At 41.3% G+C, this 23,057-nt stretch overlaps 2 protein-coding genes across 2 annotated transcripts in view; both read right to left on the reverse strand.

The window, feature by feature from the left end:
• Positions 1-9,139, reverse strand: part of pum1 (pumilio RNA binding family member 1) — a 30,604-nt gene extending 21,465 nt beyond the window's left edge. Inside the window, exons 1-2 of the mRNA XM_004074186.4 lie at positions 9,009-9,139; positions 5,110-5,282 (exon numbers count right to left, since the gene is read on the reverse strand). Coding sequence (XP_004074234.1) covers positions 5,110-5,271 — 162 coding nt within the window. The 5' untranslated portion in view covers positions 5,272-5,282; positions 9,009-9,139. The remainder of the gene's footprint in view (positions 1-5,109; positions 5,283-9,008) is intronic.
• Positions 9,140-11,690: 2,551 nt separating this feature from the next.
• nkain1 (sodium/potassium transporting ATPase interacting 1) lies at positions 11,691-19,814 on the reverse strand. The gene is made up of 8 exons (XM_023960084.1): positions 19,686-19,814; positions 19,007-19,365; positions 18,093-18,230; positions 17,929-18,009; positions 16,903-17,100; positions 16,762-16,822; positions 13,676-13,757; positions 11,691-13,493 (listed from the first exon to the last, which is right to left on the reverse strand). Exons 2-8 carry the CDS (start codon positions 19,058-19,060, stop codon positions 13,484-13,486), a joined length of 624 nt encoding a protein of 207 aa, XP_023815852.1. The 5' UTR covers positions 19,061-19,365; positions 19,686-19,814; the 3' UTR covers positions 11,691-13,483.
• Positions 19,815-23,057: the final 3,243 nt, after the last annotated feature.

Consider the following 23,057-nt stretch of genomic DNA (forward strand, 5'->3'; position numbering starts at 1 on the left):
AAGGAGATGTGTCGCACTTCATGAGCCAAATGGTGGTCACACCAGATACTGACTGGTTGTCTGAGTCCCCTGACCCCCTCCATAAAACTAAACTGAAGATTTCAGAGTGGCCTTTTCTTGTGGCCAGTCTAAGGCACACCTGTGCAATAATCATGCTGTCTAATCAGCATCTTGATATGGCACACCTGTGAGGTGGGATGGATTGTCTTGGCAAAGGAGAAGTGCTCTCTATCACAGATTTAGACAGATTTGTGAACAATATTTCAGAAAAATGGTTATTTTGTGTATGTGGAGAATGTTTCACATCTTTGAGTTCATACCATAAAAAATGGGAGCAATAACAAAAGTGTTGCGTTTATATTTGTTTGAAGTCAGTGTATTTGTACCATTTCGGTTTTGTTTACCCCCCCCCCTCCCCCCAGTATTAACTTTGCGCAGAGGCGGAACTAATGTTAACTGAGAGTTTCCGCCAAGACGCTCAATGTCTGAGCTAGTGCGCATTTAGGAAGGGGGGGGAGCAGAGCATGGCAGCGCGCAGCGCAAGAGTATGTGTGTGAGCGCATGTTCAGAGTGTGCTGCTCATTTTGCCGGAACAGTAATAAAAACGGTTTCCTCTGAAAAGAACGGAGACTGGTTCTTTTATTAACGCGCTCTGGAGGCGCTGAGGGTCCAAACGGGAAAGTGAACCCCGAAGGAAGAGGATCTCCCCTGCGTTTTCAAACCATGGTCAGAAACGTCATTGCAGGAGGTCCAACAGCTATTAGGTGACGGAGGTGACAGTGAGCATGTCAACTGTGTCATGAGGACGCAAGGCCAGAGCTGGAGGAAACACCCCCACCCCACACACACACAAACACACGTATTCTTTTTTTTTTTTTTTTTTTTTTACCTTGTCCTGTCCAACAGCTGGGCAAACAGATGAGAGCTGAGGGCCTCTTGTGTTGGACATATTTTACTTTAACAAGAGGGGTTATTAATCTTCAGACAAACCAAAGGTATGTCTGAATAAACCCCTTTTGTAATTGAGGCCAAACTTTATTAATTTCAAACATGTTTGAAGATCTTTGGTGTTGGACCGGACGGAAAAGGAAAGAGGGGAAGAAGAGAGAGGGACGTTAGAGAGAGGGGGGGAAGGAGGGTAATAGTAGGAGGGGAAGGGGGGTAAGACCATGAAGCAGCATAAAGCAACAAGTTTACTGGTTGTTAATCACCATGGTAAGGCTCAAATGCAGTGCAAAAAGGGCGGAGCCTGTCCACACACACACCCAAGTGTCAAACACACCTGCTAGCTGCAAAAATGTCCATCTGTCGACATGTACACAAAACAGATAGTGCTCACACGCATACTTATGCCTTAAAACCAACTAGTGTGAAACATTTCAGTCATTCAGTCACGCAAACCGCCAGTGCAAAGGTGAGCTAACACCCGTGCTCAGGTGAGTGCTCATGTTCTTCTAAAATGGATGGTGGAATGTGTAAAGAAGGAGGGAGAGCGCCCAGCCATCCCCACCCCAAGACCCCCACCGCAGCAGCAGCGGCAGCCAGAATCCCCCCCACGCCACACGGAAACCGGCAGGAAACAACCGCCGCCCGGGCGACCAAGCCCGCCACCCAGGCCAGGGCCAGCAGGACCGCCGCAAGGCCCCCAGAGCCAGAGAGCAGGGAGGCACGGAGGGAAAGAGAGGGCCGCCCCAGCCCAACCAGGAGAACAGCCCCCCCGCCGCGCCGGGAGAACCCAACGCAGGGCCCCACCGGAGAGGGACGCCCACAGCCCCAGACGAGCACCCTACCACCACCCAGGAGTTCTGGGCATCTCCCCGCCCCAACCCCAGGTACGAGCCAGGACCCCCCAAGGGAGACCCGCTCCGCACTCCAGGCAGCCATCCGCCCGGCCCACGGTTGGTCCAGGGAGGAGCAAGGCAGGGGCCCGCCGCACCCGCCCAGGAGGGGGGAACCCCGGGGAAAAAAGAGGGCCCTCAAGGGGTGTTGTAAATATGGCCCAACCAGGCTCGGCCACAGTTGGAAATTTGGCGGGGCCCAGCGCTCAGGAGCAAGGACCAGAACCCACCCCCCAGGGACACCAACACCCCCCGGCTCAGATGTAATGTGAACCCCCCCACCGCGCGGAGAGAGCACCGCCGGGCCCAGGAAGCCGGCACCCCGGGGACACGGCCGCCGTTGCAAAGGGGCACGTACCCCCCACCAGGGAAGAGGCAGGGGACAGATGGTCCTAGGTCCCACCTTCCTTGCAAAATGTGTGTGCGTGTATAAGAGGGTGTGTGTGTGCATGTGTGTGTGTTTATGTTGGGATGTATATATTGAGGGGGGAGGGGTGTGTGTACTAAGGGGGGTGCAGTTAAAATTGGCGGGTAGGGCATTAAGGGGACATCTCCTGATTTCTCACAGTGATGTCCCCTCACCCCCCCCACCAAGGGGCCCTAAATGTCTAAGGTGCGGTTAAAATTGGCGGGTAGGGTGCCAGGAGGACATCTGCTGCTTGCTGGCAGTGATGTCCAAGCACCCCCCCTACCAAGGGCCCTACATGTCTAAGGTGCAAATAAAACCGAAAGAGGGGGGGCCCACTCCATACGGCAACCATAGGAGGGGGGGCCACTGCCTAGTAACCCCCCCCCCCCAAGGCTCATCGCAGGCTAAGCCCCCCACCCCCTCACCCTATTATGATGTTATATGAGGAAGGGGGTAAGTTGGGAACGGAGACTGGTTCTTTTATTAACGCGCTCTGGAGGCGCTGAGGGTCCAAACGGGAAAGTGAACCCCGAAGGAAGAGGATCTCCCCTGCGTTTTCAAACCATGGTCAGAAACCTCATTGCAGGAGGTTCAACAGCTATTAGGTGACGGAGGTGACAGTGAGCATGTCAACTGTGTCATGAGGACGCAAGGCCAGAGCTGGAGGAAACACCCCCACCCCACACACACACACAAACACACGTATTCTTACGCTCTCCTGTGTCGGAACACTTTGGATTTGTTTGGATGAAGATGATGGATGTTGAGGAGATCCTTAGAGTATTCCTTTCACCATTAGAAAATAACCCTAGTTGAAGTCGACAGTTTCCCACCTGCACCAAAAATTATGCCTGCAGAAAACTGCTTCCTCCTAGACAATTTGTCAGAATCTCTTCATAGTTCATCTCCAAGACCCCAACAAACTTCTCCCAGAATTAAGTTTTTGCCTCCAAAACTATCCAAGCAATAGCTCGCTTGGACTGCCAGTAGCATTCAGGCACTTCGGGAGTTCCAAAACCCAATTAAGCTCGGTAGGTCTTCTTCAGCTTCACGGCATTTCTTATCTCTGATGTCCTCCACTAGTTTCAGGAAAATGCCCCCGCAAATATCTCTAAAAACCTTAAAACCATAGTCCTGAACCCTGGCAGTGAATCCAACTCACTACCAGGTAGGGATTGGTGAACAGCTCTGCCCATCTTTTTTACCAAAGTATCCAAGACACACAGCTGAAGATCGACTAAGGCTAAAGTCAAATCATTGGCCAAGAATTTCCTGGAGCCACATCCACACATGGACACCCTTAAGTATGAACATGGCGTTTATTCTTAACAAAATGTGATGAGCTCAGAAATTTAACAACAGAACACCATCAGATAAGGGTGGGCATTCCTCCCAATCGCACACTTCCAGGTGTCACTTTCATTGCCCACATGGGCAAAAATACAATGGAGTCTCCCATTTGAACACTACTCGTAGAGACACAAAGAAATCTGTGCAATTTGAATTGCTGGTTGCTTGCCGAGCTGGGGGCTTATGAGTAAGCCCCCACCCGCCCACCTCTCACCCTGAGCAACAATCATAGCCCTCAAGCATAATTTTAAACACATCCCAATGCCCAAGTTAATGATCAAAATGAAGGTTTAAATGGTCATGTACGTTCGATTGTAATAAATGGCCATAAATTCACTTTGTTACAGAACCACGCGATTCTACTTTTCTTTTTTAAGTCTATAAGTGGATCTTCTCTCCAGTGGTGAATCACAACTTTAGTGATGTGGCTGATGTCTTAGCCACATGGCAACTTGGTGCTACAACAACAACAACAGAAACAGCCATGTTGCAATGGTTAACAAGAAAGCCTGGAAGCTGACAAAGCCAAACTATTCAGTAAAATCTGCCTTAAGTTTGTAGCAACTAAGAAAAGCTGCACAACAAATCAATTTAAGAACTGTGAGCAGTCCCACAGCCAGCAATTTCTTCCTGCCACATTTCTTAGGGCACAAATGAACAATATCTGAAAGAAATTTGCAAATGTTGCAACACACTAAAGATAATGTGGTTATTCATACAGTGGGTTTACGCATGTGTACAAAATATTTGACCCTCTTTAGACAAGTATTTTTCAAAAGTAGCCCTGCCGCGGGTGTATATTGATGCAATCTTATTTTTATAAAACCAAAATCTGTACTTCTAAAGACTATTCAGGTAGAATTTTTGAAATATTAGTTGTACGTTCTTTTAAACATGAAGGGATTTATTTTTTGGGTCTTTTCTTAGTTCCAACATTATGGAATTTAGAACATTTTCTAGAGAATATGACTGTCATGTTGTCGAGTTGTAAAAATGTTAAAGATAAAACAAAAACACACAGCCAAATACCACTGACAATGTATAAACCTACATAGAAACATTTTTTACTTTGCTAAATAACCACAGAGTGCAAAAAGGTTTGTAGTTTTTGCATAGTGCATTCACTTCACACTTAAAAAGCTCAAAGACAACAATTAAAAACGATAAAGAATGATTCCTGCAGCTTTATAGTATTATATTTTTAAAGCACATTTTAAACAGATAAAAAAACTTTAACAATTTGTTTAAATCATGAGAACTTCCTAATTAAAATCTAAATTTGCCCCAAAGCTTAGAGTATATCAGAGAATATAGAGAGAAACTCATTGTCCATGATGGAGAGTATCAGAAAATCTGAAATCCCTCAATGTCGTTTTCACACAAGAAGCTCGTGACAAAAAAACAAACTAATGTAGCAACAATTATCAACCACCCTCTGCTCAAGAACACACGCATGTATAACAACCTCCAACCAACAGCTAACAAAATGATGTCAGGTGGACCAGGCATTACCTGCTGGCTGGGGGGTGTGGCCTGGGGGGTCTGTCCAGTTGGGGGGGCATGTCCTCCGCTGCTCAGCACCACAGGCATGCTGGGAGATGTACTTCTATGGTGGGGGCTGAATGAATCCTGCCAGAGCACTGCTTTCCTCTTAAACACACACACACTGCTCATTCCACCACGGCCTGTGAGGAAAACGACACACACACACAGAAGGTAACAAAACAAAGGATAAGATATGGTTGTTTTAATGTGCTGCACATGACATTCAGCACACATAAAGGTTAATGCAAAAGAACCAACAGTCAGTGTCAACAACCTGATCAAATGTAATCAGCTTTTTCTCTTTTTGGAAAACCTTTCAACCCAGACTATGTGGTGGATTCAGCATCAGATTGTGTCACTCGTATATTGTGCATGAGTCCCACACATTTGGGTCCATGTGTTCCAACAAGGAATTTCCAAGTCTTTGTAATTTGCAGAGCAAACATCAGAAAATTACAGAGCCAATTCCCCAAAATATGCTGCAAACAAGAAACAGCTCTCCTCCCACCCACCCAATCCCATCAAAGGTCTAAATGGAAAGAAATGAATTCTCAGGGAAAACCCTCATTTTAGTTGAAAAAAGAACTTCTTAACTTTTTCATAACACGGGGCTTCTCTCTTAAGCTATGTCCACACTCTTGAGTTCTACTTTAACCATTTACAGGACAGTTTCAACCCCCAAAAACAGCTGGAAAATCCCCTTTTGCTAGAGTTGCAATTTCAGAGGGGAAAAAAATAATAACAAACAGGTTATGCTCACATTAACTTTCTTTGAGATCACAATGTCCCTCCATAATTTTGATAAGCTAAACCAAGAGATCATACGTTTGGAGGAAGACAGTAACTCAGCGGATTTCTGGAAAACCGAAAGCATCAATAATACTGAGTGTTAAATACTGTGACCCACTGTTTATTTCCTTCAGCTGTAGTGTAATCTAGTTTTATTTTGAATTCTGCAGCTAGTGGTGTACTTTCTAATAGCCTTTTTCTTTGCCTAAGTACTGATTCAATGTCAGACAATATTTTCTCTGATCAGCCTGTATAAGTCTGAAATTGGTGTTGTCAATCCTTAGCAGTCCCTAATCCATAAAATTCTTTAAAGTGGCCCACAGATTGTATTGTTTACATCACAAATACGATCTTCTTCAAACTGGATTCACGATTTGAATGAACAAATACTCAGAAATGCAACGTTAAGCTCAATTTTCTTTAGGACTATTTTAACAGACAACACCCAAGTTAGAAGGCTAATGTTAGTGCTAAATTAGCCACATCTATAAGTCCTCTTTTTGTTGAGTTTCTTTAATGCTCGTCCTCTACTGTACGCACGCAGGTACGCCTTTGCTGCTCAGGTGGTAGCCTGCTACTTTCTCCTCTGTAGACTCCTACTCTAAAAACGTTTGAGGGTTTCTGTAAAAGTCTGGAGTTTTAAGATACTTGAGGTCAAATATGACATATATTCAGAATTGAAATTTGGGTAAACTTAAGAAGTGAGATCCAAATATGTCAAAGCTAATACACATAGTGTAAAGATTCAACCAAACTTTTTAACAGAAAGATACAAGTGTTTTCTTATGGAACTGATGAGGTTTGGCACCTTTTATCTCCTTCTAGAACAACTTAATGAAAAGATTAAGTGGAAGAGCCTGCTGACTTAAAACTCGGCATTTGCCCGAGGGGCAGAACTGTGTCCAAACCTTGTAAAAAGAAGGATAGGATCTTAAGCCGACACCTTGGAACACTGAAATGCCAGAAAGGTTCTTTTGGGTGTATTTTACAAGCAGCGCAGTTAAGGCGATTGCTTGCCCTTTGCCCCATCTGTTTAGGTGTGTAGAAACAAGCAACTTGACCCCCAAAGTGATTTAATCCATTTAGAATGGCCAAGTCTAAATTATTCATTTATAAGGAAACAAAGAAATGACATAAAAGCTGTTGTATCCACACTTAATCATCATATAATAGGCTAAATGATATATTAGCCTTATAACAGTATTCCCAATGTTAATTTTGCATATGAGAAATCAGAATAAACAAATGAAATGTATTATATCTGTATAATAGTATTTAATTATATCAAAACTAGAAATTGTATTCAGCTACAATATCACAGAAATGATGTACTTTGTTCTTGACAACATTATCTTGAAGGCACGAAAAAAAAATGCAAATGTGTTTGAGTGATTAATAGATAACAATTTATCTTTTTAAGTACTGTTTTAATTTGGTAAAATTCCAAATGACATCAAACATTTAGACATCAAAGGGACCACACTGACAGTTCTAGGTGCCTCAAATGCAAAAAGAAATCGTGACATTATCTGCAATTACTATCCAAAATTTGATAGCATCAATTGCGTTTAAAGTAGGGTCATAAAAAAAATAGGAAATTTGGCAAGACTAATGTTTAAGGAGTGTAAACTGTTGCATCCATTACTCATGGTTGGTAAGATTTACAACCCAAATAGAAAGTAATAAACTATTTGTTTGAAGAAGAAAAAAAGATACTAAGCATGTGCACAGACGAGATTCCTTACTTTATTTGCAGGACCTGAAGACAACCATGTGTCCTAATTTTGCAAAGGTCAGAGGGGTGCTTGTTACTTAACATGGATAAACAGCATAGAAGAATATTTTTACAGCACAGGGGAGCCTGAGGAAATTAGGAATGGTGTTTAGGGGGGGGGGGACATGACTGTAATAGTTTGTGTTCCAGACTCTTTATCCAGCAAGCTCTAATCTCTGTTAACTTGATCAGGTTCCTATTTACTGTCCCCAAAGGCCAGCAGGAAATGATACGCAGCTCTTTTGCCACAGACAGAGCCATCTACAGTAATTACCTTTGTGAGAGACGGTGTGACACTTTGAATCTTCAAACACATGCAGTTGGCTTGCACCGTGATGCCAAACAAACGCCACAACAGAACAGACACACAACCAGACAGGCAGGAGTGACGACCAGAAAAGATGGAGGAACAACACGCCAGGACCCACAAGCGTAAACCCGTCCTGTTTTAAGTAATTCCCTAGGACCAAAACCTTGGGTCTCCACAGCTATGCTCCTGCTCGAATGTTAGCCAGAAACACCCGGAAATCCACCACTGCACCGCATTTTTCCACCCCTCATGATAGACGACAAGCGCACACGGCTCAGTGTGCTAAGAGTTGAAGTTAGCACCCGGAAACAGGCACTTGTCCCGAGGTCCAGCGGGGTAAATCATTCAAAACCCGGGATCAAACCACCGCATACGGGGCAGACAGGGGTGTGACAGACAATACAAGCGGGCAACCTGCAGCTAACGTGAGATAACGCAGAGTCTCTCACAGCAACAACTGCTGGGGACAATCTTCAAAGATAATGTTGACACGTTGAACGGCGAATGATCGACGACAAAATACAATTTAAACCATGTTACTGTTTTCATGTAACAGCTAACAGTCTGAGACCTGTTACGACGGCTTTACAGTCTCTACCAACAATAACACGGCCTCCGCTCCACCAGTCACAAGCTCGAACCGACAGCCAAACAAGGGATTGACTGGAGGCTTAAACGGTGTTTTAACCTCCCCGGAAAATGTTCGTTTTGTCTTTAATGTTCACCGGGAGGTCTCCACCTGTTCTCCCAAACCCGCAGCTTGACCGGTCCCCGTGACGCGGATGCTAACAAAGGCCCGAGAGCTGTCTGGAGCGGAAGACCGACACAACGAGAGGAAGGAGGCAGGCAGCTGAAAGGGAGGCAGCCGCTTCAGCGTCTCCTAACTCTCCACATTTACTCGCACTCAGAGCCCCTGGGGGCGACAATTTAAACACCGAGGGGCAAATAACTGATAGATCACTCAATCGCGTCCCGACAGACGTTAATACTCACCGGCGGAGAGGGTGGATGGTCACGGATTTCGGCCCCAGCTTGTCTGTGACACCCCAGGCTTTCACTCCGACAACATGGCGGCTCAACGGAGGAGCAGGCAGCAGCGCTGCATGACGGGAAGGGATGAGAGGGAGCGTACGGTTCATTGCGCCATCCAGGGGGAGGGAGGGAGGGGGGGGGGTCACGCAGGACTGTGGGGGTGTTCATTCAAGATGGGTCTCTTTGTTAACCGTATGTGCAGTCTGTTTAAGCGACCCGGTGTACTTGTTATAGTTACGCTTTGACCTCATGCGCATAAATGTCAATGAAGGATAAGAGATTTTGCGCCATAAAGCTTTATGTATATGAATGGAGCACAGACATGGTGGAGTGTCCAAAATAATTTAGACATCCAAGATGAGTCTTTGAGAAGTTTAACTTAGAATGATATATAATTATCAATTTTTTCCACCCCCAATAAAAGGTAATCCAACTTATTACCAAAAAAAAAAAGTGCACCTGCCAATTAAGGGCTAGCTACAATTTAAACATCAAACTGTACGGGACAGCAGCTGTAAAAATGTCTCTGTTCTGAAAGAAGAAGTAACAGGATTATTATTATTATTATTATTATTAATAATATATTTTTATTTAAAAATAGTCAAGTTTTTTGTGGCAAAGGTGTAAATGTTCAACAAATGAGAGTGCATAAAAGAAGACAATAACCAGTTACAAATCAGGGGCCATCCATGTCACATATGATATTTTAGATATTTATAGCAGTTTTCCTTTCCATGAAGTCTACAAATGAAAAAAAAGCAGTTCTTTATAAAAGGTTAAAATAAAAAGTTTGGTTTTAAGGAATCAACATCTGTGTATGTAAAATTTACCCAGTACACTGTAAGTACAACATTCAAAAAAATTCTCATCATTTTGCCTTAAGAAATGTGGTGGAGAAATAATTCAGGGGGAAAAATGTAGCTGTTTTTCCTAAAATAAGTGCATTTGATCTCTGAGTGATGAAAATTACCTGATAATTACAGTTTTATTTGTCGATACCGATCCTGGGCTGGTCTTATCTGGCATCTGGTGTGGGGTGGCTTCACCTCAAAAGAGCCTTAATCAATTTCAAGTTGTCACTGTGTGTCCCAAAAATATTGAACGTGTTGCTATGCATAAGCAAATATACAGTTAAACCACAACTAAATAAAATCAAAAATATATGTAAAGGTACTGCATTTATTTAAAAACTGGTTAGTCTGTGAAACAGCAAATATGTGTGCTTTTCATTTGTTTTGAACGAAAAAATTCAATTATTTTGGCGTTAAAAAATTCCTATAGGCCACATTTGAAAATCCAATATTCATTGTCAAGTCATAAAATTAACCAAAAGTCCACATTTTCCTATATAAGCTGCACATTCAAAGCTTTATAAACAGTTGTGGTCTGAATTTTCCCCCCTGTGGTTGTAAGAATTGACAGATTTGACCAACCATGAACTTTGGCTGGTTTCTCTTGGGAGGGGGGGCACATCCTCCCACCGTATATTTCTAAATAACAGATTTAAGAACATGTGTAATAAATGCAACAAATCGAATATAGCGTGCATGTATATCTTAACCAACAAGAACATTGAACCTAATGGAGTTTTGATGCTGTTATATACTGACCCTGATCGACAAATTTGTACACAATGCTGCTCGGGGTCTCCACGGTAACCGGGGGACTGGTAGCCATGGCAACGCTGTGGACCAGTGCACTGCTGCTGGACGATGCGAGCTGCATCTCCGGAATATGAGTGGATAACGTAAAAAAAAAGGGGGGAGTCTTACCCCCCAATCCCACCCCAGAAATAAAATAAATAACCTTTCATTGTCCATTGTTCGAGAGGCGACCCTGAAGCTATAGAATCAGCATGTAGATGATGTAATGCCCTCGAGAAAAACATTTTATTTTTCTAAAGCTTTCCCTATGTATCAAAGATTATTTCATTAGAATAAGTTTGTCACAGAAAGAAAAAGAAAAATTATATCTAAAATCACTGGGAAATTGGCCATTTTAAAATAGGGATTTCATCTTTTTTATTAGAATGCACGCCAACCTAATTTATGACAGTGAAATGTTGGCTATTTTTTATAAATCTTTGCTTATAGGGGCTGATAGGAGTCTCATCTGTCCTCAGGCAAAGGCAGGTTACGCTCCTATAGAGGGATATTAATCTGTGCAGATTATAGGGTTTGTTGGTCTTAAAACTGACTTTTACAAAAGACAAAAATGTAAAGCTTTTGAGTCTTGAAAATGAAAAATGCAACAGTATCATTGATTAAATGGTGAAGGCACTGAGGAGCAAAGGGTTTTTTGGTCCTTAAATCCAATAAACAAAGAGGCCAAAAATGGCAATAACTTTGTTCCTTTCTTGATGTTTTGACCGAATCATTTTAAACTTCCTAAAGTTGAATTTAATTCAAACGGGCGTTTTTCCCTAAAAGTTTATCTTAATGAATTCAACAACTGTTTTATGTATATTAAAAAAAAAACTGCATGACGTGAGACTAGAAAGCATTTTTGATCCAAAACTTTAAAATTTTAAACTTTACTAACATTTTTAATTCCATTATTTTCTTTTGAGACTAACACAGTTTATAGTTACTTTAAATACAACCTTTTAAATGTTTTGATGAGGCAAAAACAACAAGACAGAAGTCAGGTTTAAAGTAGAAAGTGTTTTATTTTATTTTATTCAAACTTCCTCTTACACCCACCCAATAAGGTCTGCAACACACAGTTCTCTACTTCATTCCCTCTTTCTGTGTCCACTTATTTCTACAAATGCTACCAGAACACGTAGTAAAATGTCCTCCTAATCTCTTGTACTGCTGAGCTCTGGTAAAGATCAAGCTGTAAAGATTTATATAGTTAATTAATGAGACCCAAAAAATGATAATCTCAACAGTAGATGTGTAAAAAAAACAGAAGATATGAGAGAAAATGTGCAAAAAAGAAAAAAGAGAAAGAGGTATGAGGCACATTTTGACTTCCAGACCTCTCCACTGGTCCCTCCCTCTTTTTCCATAAAACAAACCATTTTTTGAATGAAAGCAAAAAAAAAAAAAAACACAAAAAAACAATGATTGGCTTGTTATTTACATGCAAAGTATCCCCACCCCGTACAAACACTAATGCCTGATCCCAAAGCCATCTGCAGCTCTAATCAACACATGCGCATCAGGCTGAAACGATTTTCTAATAAAGAAACTAACCTGGGCGCGTGACTTGATTATTGAGGTCAAACGAACATTTCAGACACGACAGATGACATTTCACGTGCATGTGTGTTTTGAATCAAGGAAATCACAATACTTCCGGGATAAGTGGTGCAAGTTTCAAATATACTTGAAGAGTTGAAGGCCACTTTCTTTAAAAATAAAGATGCAAGACAGGAAATTTGTTGGCCTTGGTGGAGGTTCTGACTGTTCCAGATTGTTCTGGATTCTATTCACCAACCTGTGACTTTTAATTCTTTTAGAAAAGTAACATATTCCCTACTCAGAATAGCTCAGACAAATGTGATACTTACTCCTGCTGATGTGACCTTTGCTAAAAATGGGGGCAGCCAGCTGTTCTGGGAAGCAATTGTAAAAACATAGTGGAATAAACCAATGTAGAGCCACAGAAGAAGGGGAGAAAAGCTAGAAATTAAAGTAAAAGAGACACTTTGCTGATGAGATGATCAAATAATGCCAGACTTATTCACTTAAGAGTTCAGCTCCTCTACTCACCCACCATTTGTTTTTGTTTTTCAAATTCTCTTAGCAGTTTAGATGGGAAACCCGTGAATTTTGGCTGTGCTTTTAGCAGAGAAAGGAAAGATGGCTTTGGGAACAGGAAAAACTGTTAAGACTGCTCTAATTTGATATCACCACATTCTAAAAACAACAACAGGAACAAGCTGCGCTTCATGTCAGTATGTGTCCCCACCCACAAACGCTCACACACACACACACACACACACACACGTACATATGCACAGGAGTACCCTTTAAAGTAAAAAAACAAACAAAAACAAAGAAGTCACAGGGGCACCATGTGAGAAGAGTCCAAGGTACATCTACAAAGCCCCCGCATTTCCTGGGGAGTTGCACAATCTCTCCCAAACACACTGCAGGGAGCACGCTGAGAGCTGGCAGTTTAGTGAATTGTTTCCTTCCGTGTGATTTGACAGACATGTTCCCACTCATGGTCTTTGCTTCAATTCAACACCTGCCATGTAGGTTTCCCCCCCTCTGAGCGCCGTCCATTCCAGTCAGGAGCTGTACTTCTCCTCCTCGGACACAAGCACACATGCACATTCATCTCTCCCTCTGGGTGGGGTTAGAAGTTTGTTCCTCGGGTAAACTGTGACACAGAGAGTGAGTGTAATCGGGACGACCCGCTGCAGCCTTTTCCCTCCATGGGGACGCCATCAGTGTTTGGTCTCGAGGGGGCGTTCCCAAAATCTAACCGGCCCTGAGTGAAAGACATCATAGGATCAATGAGAGAGAAGCAATACACCAATATATAAAAAAAATATTAGACCCAACTTTCCCCTAAAATGCTTCCCGTGATGCCAAAACCCAACAAAACACCTCCTGCTGCCAAAAAATCCTCTGAAGCATAGTGAAACTCAAATGATTTTTTAATTTACTTACGTGTAAAGAGGCTGCAGCTGCAGGTGAGACGATTTCTGAGGAGGCTGGTAGCCGTACGAATCAAAGCCTCCAATGAAATCAACTTGGAAAGGCAAAGAAAGAGAAGAGGCAACATCATTTCACTTTTCTACCCATTGGATCCTCTGTCAAATTCAGCAAACTTTTAAAACATTCAAAAAAAAGAATCTGCAGAGAGTGAACCCCAACATTTTATATATATTATTTTTTAATCCATTAGAGAAATGTGACAATGATTGAGAAAGAAAACAGCCCCTACTAACATCTGTGAAAACACTAAATAAACCACAAGAGGATCATCTGTTCTCTCCACAGGCAAATACCACTCTTTTTTTTTTAAATAACGTCTCCCCATATGCAGTTTTATAATTTAAAGCCAGAACTAACACGGTTCTGCTGCATCAATGGGATTTAAAAAATAAATGACAGCTTTTACTTTTGCTGCAAATACATTAAACTCACAAAGGCACATTTTTTAAGTGCAATTTAAAAATACCTGCTCAGGTATTTATCAAATATGACCTCTAATCATCTGTCTACTTCTCTGGATTTTAAGTTTCCTTTAAACAGAAACAACTACAAATAAAAGGAAAAAAACAAAATTACCAAAAAAACGTTTTTATGTGATATGAATATAGACAAAGTAACATAAAAAAAACACATTTTCATGGCTTGAAACCAGGAGTTCAGGTTTTTTCTTAATTGCAGCAACGTCTGAACAGTGATTAGTTAGTACTTCAGCAAAACCATGTCTGAGCAATTGCAACGATTTATCCAAATACTAAAGACTCCATTACCCACGTTCAGGTTAGTCACCATGGTTTCGAGGCAAACACTGAGTTCAGACAAATTAAGTCATTGTTTTTTTTTGTTTTAATTTTATGCAATAACTTTTATAAGTCTTTTAAATGTTTGTTTGAACTCCTTTAACACCTGAATTCATTTTCAGCAATGGAAGAAAAATTCACATTTTTGTTTTCATGTAGATGCTTAATTATGGAAACTTTGGAGCCAGTATTTTGATGCGTATTTCCATCAATAGGTGTCAAGGGATTAAAATAGAAAACTTAATAAATGGATCTTTTTCAATTATTGATTTATTTAAAAAAAAAAAGAAGAAAAACAGAACATACTAAACAAAATTAAGATGAGTGAAAGAGGCTTTTTTTAACTTGTCCTTTCCAACAGCTCAGCAAACAGATGAGAGCTGAAGGCCTCTTGTGTTGGGCCCATTTTACTGCTACAACATGGGGTTATGAATCTTCTGACACACAAGGTGTTTATTTGAATAAACTCCTACTGTAATTTAGACTGAACTTTATTTATATTATCAGGTTTTGACACCTTCCATCAAAAAAACTTAGTACTGATGATTTCATTTCACGTTTTTGAATGGCAGACGTCCACAGTTGTGAGACAACTGATTGTAGTTTCCTGTTGCCATGACGACATTGTGAAGTGAAGCAAGTTATGAAAGATATGCTACAATGACTGGCATCTAGCTGAACTAATTTAACTATTTCCTTTGAAGGTTTTTGTGCATCCTTGGTATCTAAAATGACTCTGAGAGAAAGACTTAATCTTCTGAATTTATGGAAGAAAAAATGTTTTTTTGTTTTGTTTTGCTTTTTAATTTATTTAATATTGGGACAGCGCATATTAATAAACATTTCTGTCAATATGCCAGAGTTAGCCAAAGGGCTATTTTTCATCTGCAGTCCCTGGGTAGATGTTAAAATCACCCTAAAAGATCAAAATAAAATAACATATTTGCATAACATTACATACATACTGTATATTATACTTCAGTTAATGATCACTGTATTTAATTAAGCAAATGTGATTTAAGTGACATTTTTTTTTGTTTTCTGTCTTTTTAATCTATGCATTTCATCATTTCTGTAATGAGTTTGATAAATATGTGTAATTTTTTTTTATTGCTTTGACTACAATGCTTGAAATAAATCAATAAATCAAATCAAATCAAATATATTAAATAATGCATTCAATAAAAGTAGTAGTTAACCTAAAAACAAATTGGTGATAAAACAATCCAAAATGTAGACAAATTTAAGAACATATTCACACATAAAAGACAAGATAGTAGCAAGGATCGTTTAGAGGAGGTTTACTTAGTGTTGACAGCTCTGATTGTCAATGAGCCATTTCTTTAATTGTGTCTTGAATAAATTATGTGTTTTGATTTCTGATAGTTATGGGTGTGAAGTTCCACTTAGCAGCAGCTCTAACAAAAACGATTTTTCTGAAGGGAATGATACAGTCTCCTCTGACTGCACTCCCGAGTTATGCTGTGATCTGGAAATGGATTTCATCTTTTTTTTTTAATAATAGTTTCAAGCTTCAACCCACTACAGGCGTTTCTTATTCTAAGATGCTTAAATGAAATTTTTTTTAATGAAAGCACTTTCTTTTGTTCTTTTAGAAGTAAAACTGTAAAAATATCCTCTAACTATAAATTGAAAGCTTCTTAAAACATTTTAATTAATGTATTTGGATGTTTTTGTGACATTACACACATTTCCAAGCCATTTTATAAGTTACGACATTTTTCTTTTACCAATTTCCTTCTTTTTCTTGTAAAATTCAATAGAAAAAGTATTTTTATGCAAAAGCATTTTTCCATTTTTGTTACACCGTCATTATCACTGTGCTAATCCTATACTAGGCCCCTCTGTTATGGGGAAAAATAAAAATCAAGCAAATGATGTCGTATAACTCTACTATTAAAAGCCATCGGAAGGCAAACACACAGCAGAAAGACAGACAGACAGCTGTGTACTGTCATGGGGAAAACAGTGCAGCTCACTTTACACTTTTCCCACAGATGGGGCGCTCCAAATCACCCAGAGGGAATCCTCTGCACTGATATCAGTAAGCATGACTCATGCAAGAGAAAACAATGAGATAACATCACTCTAAACCAAAGCCACGCGTCTTTAACTCAAGGGGCCTTATCTTAATGGTGGACAGAGTGAAGCTCATCTACTGAACAGGGTGCTAAGACCATTAGTAAGCCTTTTGAAATGGGGGGAAAAAAAGGCACTTACAGCTGTCCTCGTCATCTTGGAAGACTTTGCTCACATAGCAGGCGTACACGAAGCCAAAGAGCTGGTGGAAAGCAAGGAATTCATTGAAGTTTAGTTGGGTGTTTGTTTCTGTCTTCGGTTCACCGGTGGGTAAACACTTACAGCCAAAAGGATCTGAATGGCGGAACTCAACACCTCGATGTACTGGTAGTCGAGGAGGCACCCGGACACGGTGATGACGTGGTGGTCGTCGGGGGTGATGCGGGAGTCCAGCACTGGCGTAACCAGGCAACCGGGACCGTGCTCCATCCACCAAGAACGATGGAGCGATGTGTTGAAAGTCATGAGGAAGTCTCTGTCCTGAAAAACAAGAGTGATGCAAGTTCTTCTTTTCTCACTCTTTGATGAAAACAACTCACATGAAAATGGTGCTTTGGGCGTTGGAGGACATACATAAAGAAAGTTAAGCTTAAAATTGCATTTCTGAGCAGTTCTTTAAAAAAAAACTCGTGGTGTCTCAGGGTCAGATGAAAAAATGCTATTGGATTTGTGACGTAGAAGCTGCAATGGGCGGGCCACAAGCGACCTGTTCCAATGCATCCCCTTAGAGACAAATAGATCCATGTACGTCTTCCTTTTCATCGTCTGAGCTAGAATCTAGATCAAAACTGTACGGCTGGATAGCCCCAATATTGCTCGCTATTTTTGATGCACAATTAGCTTGGGAATGTGAAGAGCTGTGAGCTAGAGAGTCTAAACAGACGAATGACGGGAAGTGAGAGCAGGCTTACTCCACACCAACAGTCCCACCCACAACTCGGAGGCAAATTTCTGATGAACTACCGCAGCTTTACAGAAACTGTGCTCTAGAAAATTACCGCTTTTTTTTTGGCTCAAAACGGCATATTCGTGATTAAAAGACTAATAGAAACGGTTTTATAATAGCTCAAAAGATGAACAGAGTGGGTCTAAAAGCCTTTCTCTAGAATTTGAATCTGTTTTTAAGGGGATTTAAAGACAAAAATCGATACAATTTGAGGATCAGAGAAATATGACAATGCATTTAAAAAAAAATGGGAACATGATGAAAGTTTCAGCAACAAAAACAAGAAACTTTGAGGGGTAAAATGTTAAATGTCTGATCTTCAGAAAACTGAATGGATCATTTATTCGCAGAGCTTTACCCACCTGAGACAGATTTCCAACTTCCAAGTAGAAACATATGATGAAAGAGTTCCATCCCACCCACAGGACCAGCCATATTGCATACTGACAAAAAAAAAGACAAGTGATCAAAACCCAAACTGTAACATCAACAGAATATTTGTTTTGAAAAAGAAAAGGACGCTCACAAAGATGAGGTATCTGAAACGAAACTGCACGGTACCAAACATGCCCAAGATGACGGCCACAATGTGCAGGAAGTTGGCCAAAATGGGTGCCCACTGGTATCCCAGAAAATCGAACACCTGCCTCTGAAGAGCCGCCACCTATACGAGAGAAAAAAATAAGGGGCGGGGGGGGGGGGGGGGCGCAAACGCCAGAATGGAGAGAAAACATCATTTAACGGGGAGCAACTCAAAGCCTCACGCTTAATCAAGGCCTCGCACATACCCAAGCGCACGCACACAGGGACAGGGACACACATACACAAGTCTGCCGCAGTTGTTTCCATGGTAACTGCCTGGAGCACCAGCCAGTCCAGTGCCTGTAAAAGAGGGAGGCTCACCCAAAAAGATCGGCTAAAACTAATGAGGATCTATGGGCCAAATCCCCCTGCTGCACAACAAACCACCAGCCCCGCAAACACAATGGTCTCAGCCAGCAGCTCCTCCTGCTGCTGCTGCTGCTGCTGCTGCTGGATCAAGCCCCGGGTACAGATAGGACTCATCACACGCCTTATTAGACTGAAGGTGGAAATCTCAGGGTAGTTCAGGCCACGAGGAGCATCCCAATTTACTGCAGGATGAAGATGTTAGGGGTTAAAGTTGGGGGTGAAAGGGGGTCTCTTTGTTGCATAGTTTTGCCTGGGTGGGGAGATCATCCCATTTCCTTTCAAAGACCCCATGACACCAATGCTCCCTTTGCCCTGCTGCTCTAGGCTTCAGTGTGGCTGCAGCAGCTGCAGTTTCAAGCTTTTTTTAGACTGCAGACAGGCTGGTCTAAAAAAATGTCTGATTAAAATGTACTTGTCTGGGCCACGCTGCTCCAATTATACCATCCTGGTGAATGGCAAGAGAGGCAACTAGGAGGCAAACAGACTCACCAGCTGTAGGGAGCAGATCACCAGCAGCGTGCATCTGCCGTCGCACTTCCCCATCTTGGAGGGCTCGGGACGCGGCTTAGAGCCGCGGAGGCTCCGGGGAAACGTTGGGTCCCCGGTCAGATCCAGACTGCCTGCCCGCCTCAGCTCACACCATCCCCGGACGACCTCCTCCGATAGTCCCCCGCCTCCTCCGGCAACGCTGGCGTCCTCACCTCACACGGAGGGACCCATCCTGGCTTCGGCTTTTTTTTGGTGTGCGTGTGTGTGTTACCGTTCCGAGGTGAGCAGGAGGTGGTGGTGGTCCGGTTTACGCCGGCCTGCTGCGGAGCCCGACCGACACCGAATCACCTCGGCCACACCTTCCCGGAGAGAAGACACACACAAAGCCACAAAGAGAGACGGAAAGCTGTCATAATCCGCCCCAGGCTACAGGCAGAAATGAGCATCATATGATACCGGATCACACGAGGGCGGAGGAGAGGAGGGGACCGAGTCCGCAGTGGCACTACGGCTAACGTTCGGCTACATAACCGGACACAAAGCAGCCCGTTGTGACTCTCGAGTTTTTCTGGGAGCGGAATGGTCTTTGTGCCCTCCTTCCCCCCACCATGACTGCGGCTGTCCGGACCCCCCCTCACATAATAGAGCCGCCTCGCGGTTAAAAGACAAGTCCGCTCACCAGTACCGGGGTCCGGCCTCCTCCGCGCGGTGCAGCGCCTTTTGTCAACAATTCTCAGCCGGGGCGAGCGCAGGAGGAGCGCGTGCGAGAGACAGACAAGGGGGGGTGGGGGGTGGAGGGGTGGAAGGGGGGGGGGTAGTCACCGCGAGCCCAGGCGTTTGAAATTATCACAAAAGAAGGGAGGGGGTCTGGCGGAGAGCGAGGGGGGCTCAGACGGGCGGAGAAGAAGAAAAAAGCTCCAGCCCGCAGTAAACAGCACCAAATTTGCCTCATTCAAACATTAACTTTATTGTTCCATTACTCGGACTAAGATAATTTATAAAACTCTTAAAATTGATGCAACAATCCCTAAAAAGTGAATGCATCAACTTATTTTAAAGACTGAAACGTATCATGTAATTGGCAGAAATGACCATGCAAATGAGTGTAGTCTTTTGGCAAGTTCCAAGAATAAAATGAGCAAACAAGAAAGAAACAACTGATGTCGTCATTTCCATAATTCAGGGGTGTCCTAACCATGTATTAGATAAGCTTGGAGGTCTGCCATTTCTTCTATTTTGTAACTTCAAAATAGAAAAAGCTCCTTTAAAACTGTCTAACTTTCATAATTATATGGACTCTGGTATACAAACATATCTTTTCTCCTCAGTGCTACTGGAATAATGCAGATATTCTATACAAAAACAAGAGTATTTTTCTTGGAAAAGGGTTTGAAAAGAATATAACTCTTGTAACACAACTGATTATTCCACAAGGTAACCTGATGCCACATGTTGAGTTTCTGTTAAAAGTTTCTCTTTTGTTAACATTAAATCAAGATGCATATGAAATGGTACATATACTGACTATTAAATCCTCATCATAGACTTCTAAATGTAGGGGATGTAAACAGAAAAATAACACATTCAGAAGTACAAACCATTGTTTTTTATCACGAAAACCTATAAATCTGTTTTTCTTGTTTGGCCGTTGAGGGTCTGAAGGTCGAGTAGAAACAGGTTGTTGCCACAAGTTGGCCGCGGCTTATAACGTGATTGAGTCAATCATCATCAACAATAATTCTTAGAAAGTAACGGGGGGGGGGGGGGGGGGGTATTATTGATTTTGTGACAGGTGTCCGCAGGCCGAACAGGCTGGACTTTGGACATGCCCACCATAATTACTGATAAATAGAATTTCAAAAGATGTTTATTTTGCTTATAGTTTGTAGTTTGTGATTTGGTAGAATACTGTATAGGTTAGATAATGTTCAAAGCAGAAAACAATTTATTACTAAAAAACATAAAAGAGTTGTTCAATACAAGATAGGAAAATATACTTTCAGGGAAAAAGTGAAGTTATTAGACACAAGGCACGCACAGAAAAATAACAAAATATTGTATCCATATGTGAAGCAAGACTGTGGAACAGTTCAATCAATGTCCAAACATTAAGGCATTTAAGAACAAATTTAGAAATATTAATACATTATTGGTGGATATGTACATAAACCAAACATAAATACACTGGGATATATCTGTAACTATCTATTAATTTTAATTTGTTGGGGAATAAGATTTAAAATTAACCAAATAAATGTTTATGCATTACATTGTGTATGTTTCTAAGTGTATATTTCTCTATATGTGTAATTATATGTGTGTATATGGTATCTGAAACTGAATGTGTTCTCGTCAGAGAGGGAACAGGACTATAATAAATAGTGGGTGTACTGAGTGTAGTAATAAACTTGGTCTACGGTATGGGGGTGAAAATTTAAAGGGCTTTTACTTCTTCTCGCCCCCTTTTGGATATTTCTTGTATTCTTCTGTCCTTATGTCCCTTTTAAAGTATATGTCTAATTTAAAATATCATCAATCATCCTCATCATAGTTTAATCACCTCTCAAAAGGGTGCACTTAAACTAAAAACTGAAAAAAATGATCATGAAAAAACACACACAAATCTATTATTTAACTCGCAAATGGTTTATAAATTGAATTTTGTAATCTATTTAAGAAATGAGATAACATAGACTTTTCCCCAGTCTTGCACTTTTCCTTTTTTCTCTCCGGCTAAGTCAGTGTTTTATTTTTCCTCACTTCTATTTTATGATGTTTCATGGTTTTTTTATTGCAGAAAGTGGTTTGGAGCTCCTTGATCTGCATCTATGCTTGAAAAGTGCAAAAGAAATAAATGTACTTGAGTTAGTAAGGGGGATACTTGCCTAAAGAAAGTGTTTCACAAGGAATAAATCTTTGAAAAAGATCAAACATTTGTCAGACTATTAAAGGTAATAATAAACCATCTATCTCTCCATCCATCCATCTTCTTCTGCTCATCCGGGTCGTGTGGGCAGCAGCTCTAAGTAGAGATGCCCAAACTTCCCTGTTCTCAGCCGCTTCACTTAGACTGCAATGACTAATTATGCTATGATTAGTTTAATAATAATCTAATATAACAAAATAACCAAACACATCAATTTGTATTTTTCCTTCTCTTTCAGTGTAGTAATAGTTTATTTTTAAATACCTTAGTTCCCACATCTGGAACAGCTGTTTGGTATTAACAGATTAAACCTTTGATAACATCAACATCAACAATCAATATCACCAACAATTAACTGCATCACTAACAATTAGTGACAACAGTTGATTTTAAAAGGGATTAAAAAAAAAAGGTTAAACAGTGAGCCTTTTTTAAGAACTGTGATCTATAATCTTTTGAAGAAGTTGTAAAATGTGATTATAAAACTAACCAATAAAAAACATTAAAGGGATGTGGGGAACCAGTATTCTGTTCAAGTCACAAATAAACCTAATTTATTATTTAGGATTAGATTGGACCAATCATCAATTTGTGGCATTTTTTATTTATTTCCAGTTATAAAAAAAAGCTTCATGGTGATAGCTAGAGGCATCAGTAGTGGGTTTTTGTGTATTTTATTTGGAGGTTTGTTACCTCTGTTTTACTTCCAAGCAGACAGTAAGAGGGACGTGGGGGATTCTACAGTTCAGTTTTGTATAGTGAAATTATTCCAGAAAGACTGGGTTAGTGGGCAGGTTCAGGTGCCGTGTGGGTTACTGTCACTACAGCCTAAAGTGAATTTTGTGCAAGTTTCTGCTTGAGCTCAAACATTTTCCTTTGAGTAACATGAATTCTGTGGAGGGTTTATAATGGATCAATTCTGCGTTTATAATGTTTGACATGGAAAGATTTAGGTTGGAGGTCAAAGTCAAAGCCTTTTTCCCCCATCTTATTACTAGAACTGTTATGGTTGAAGGGTTTGATACAGTTCCATTTTCATAATCTCTTGAGTGATCTTATGCTTTAGTCGCATGCACCCATATGAGGGTGGACCTGTGAGTTTTTGGGTTGCCTGTATAAGGTTGC

This window comes from Oryzias latipes, chromosome 11 (genome assembly GCF_002234675.1).
Source record: "Oryzias latipes chromosome 11, ASM223467v1".
NCBI classification, from domain to species: Eukaryota; Metazoa; Chordata; class Actinopteri; order Beloniformes; family Adrianichthyidae; genus Oryzias; species Oryzias latipes.

Coding starts and splice junctions, on each gene's coding strand:
- nkain1 (XM_023960084.1), bottom strand. CDS start 19,060: ATGGGGAAGTGCGACGGCAGATGCACGCTGCTGGTGATCTGCTCCCTA. Junction 18,231..19,006: donor TGATCTGCTCCCTACAGCTG/GTGAGTCTGTTT, acceptor TCTCTCGTATAG/GTGGCGGCTCTTCAGAGGCA. Junction 18,010..18,092: donor GTTTCAGATACCTCATCTTT/GTGAGCGTCCTT, acceptor TTTTTTTGTCAG/TATGCAATATGGCTGGTCCT.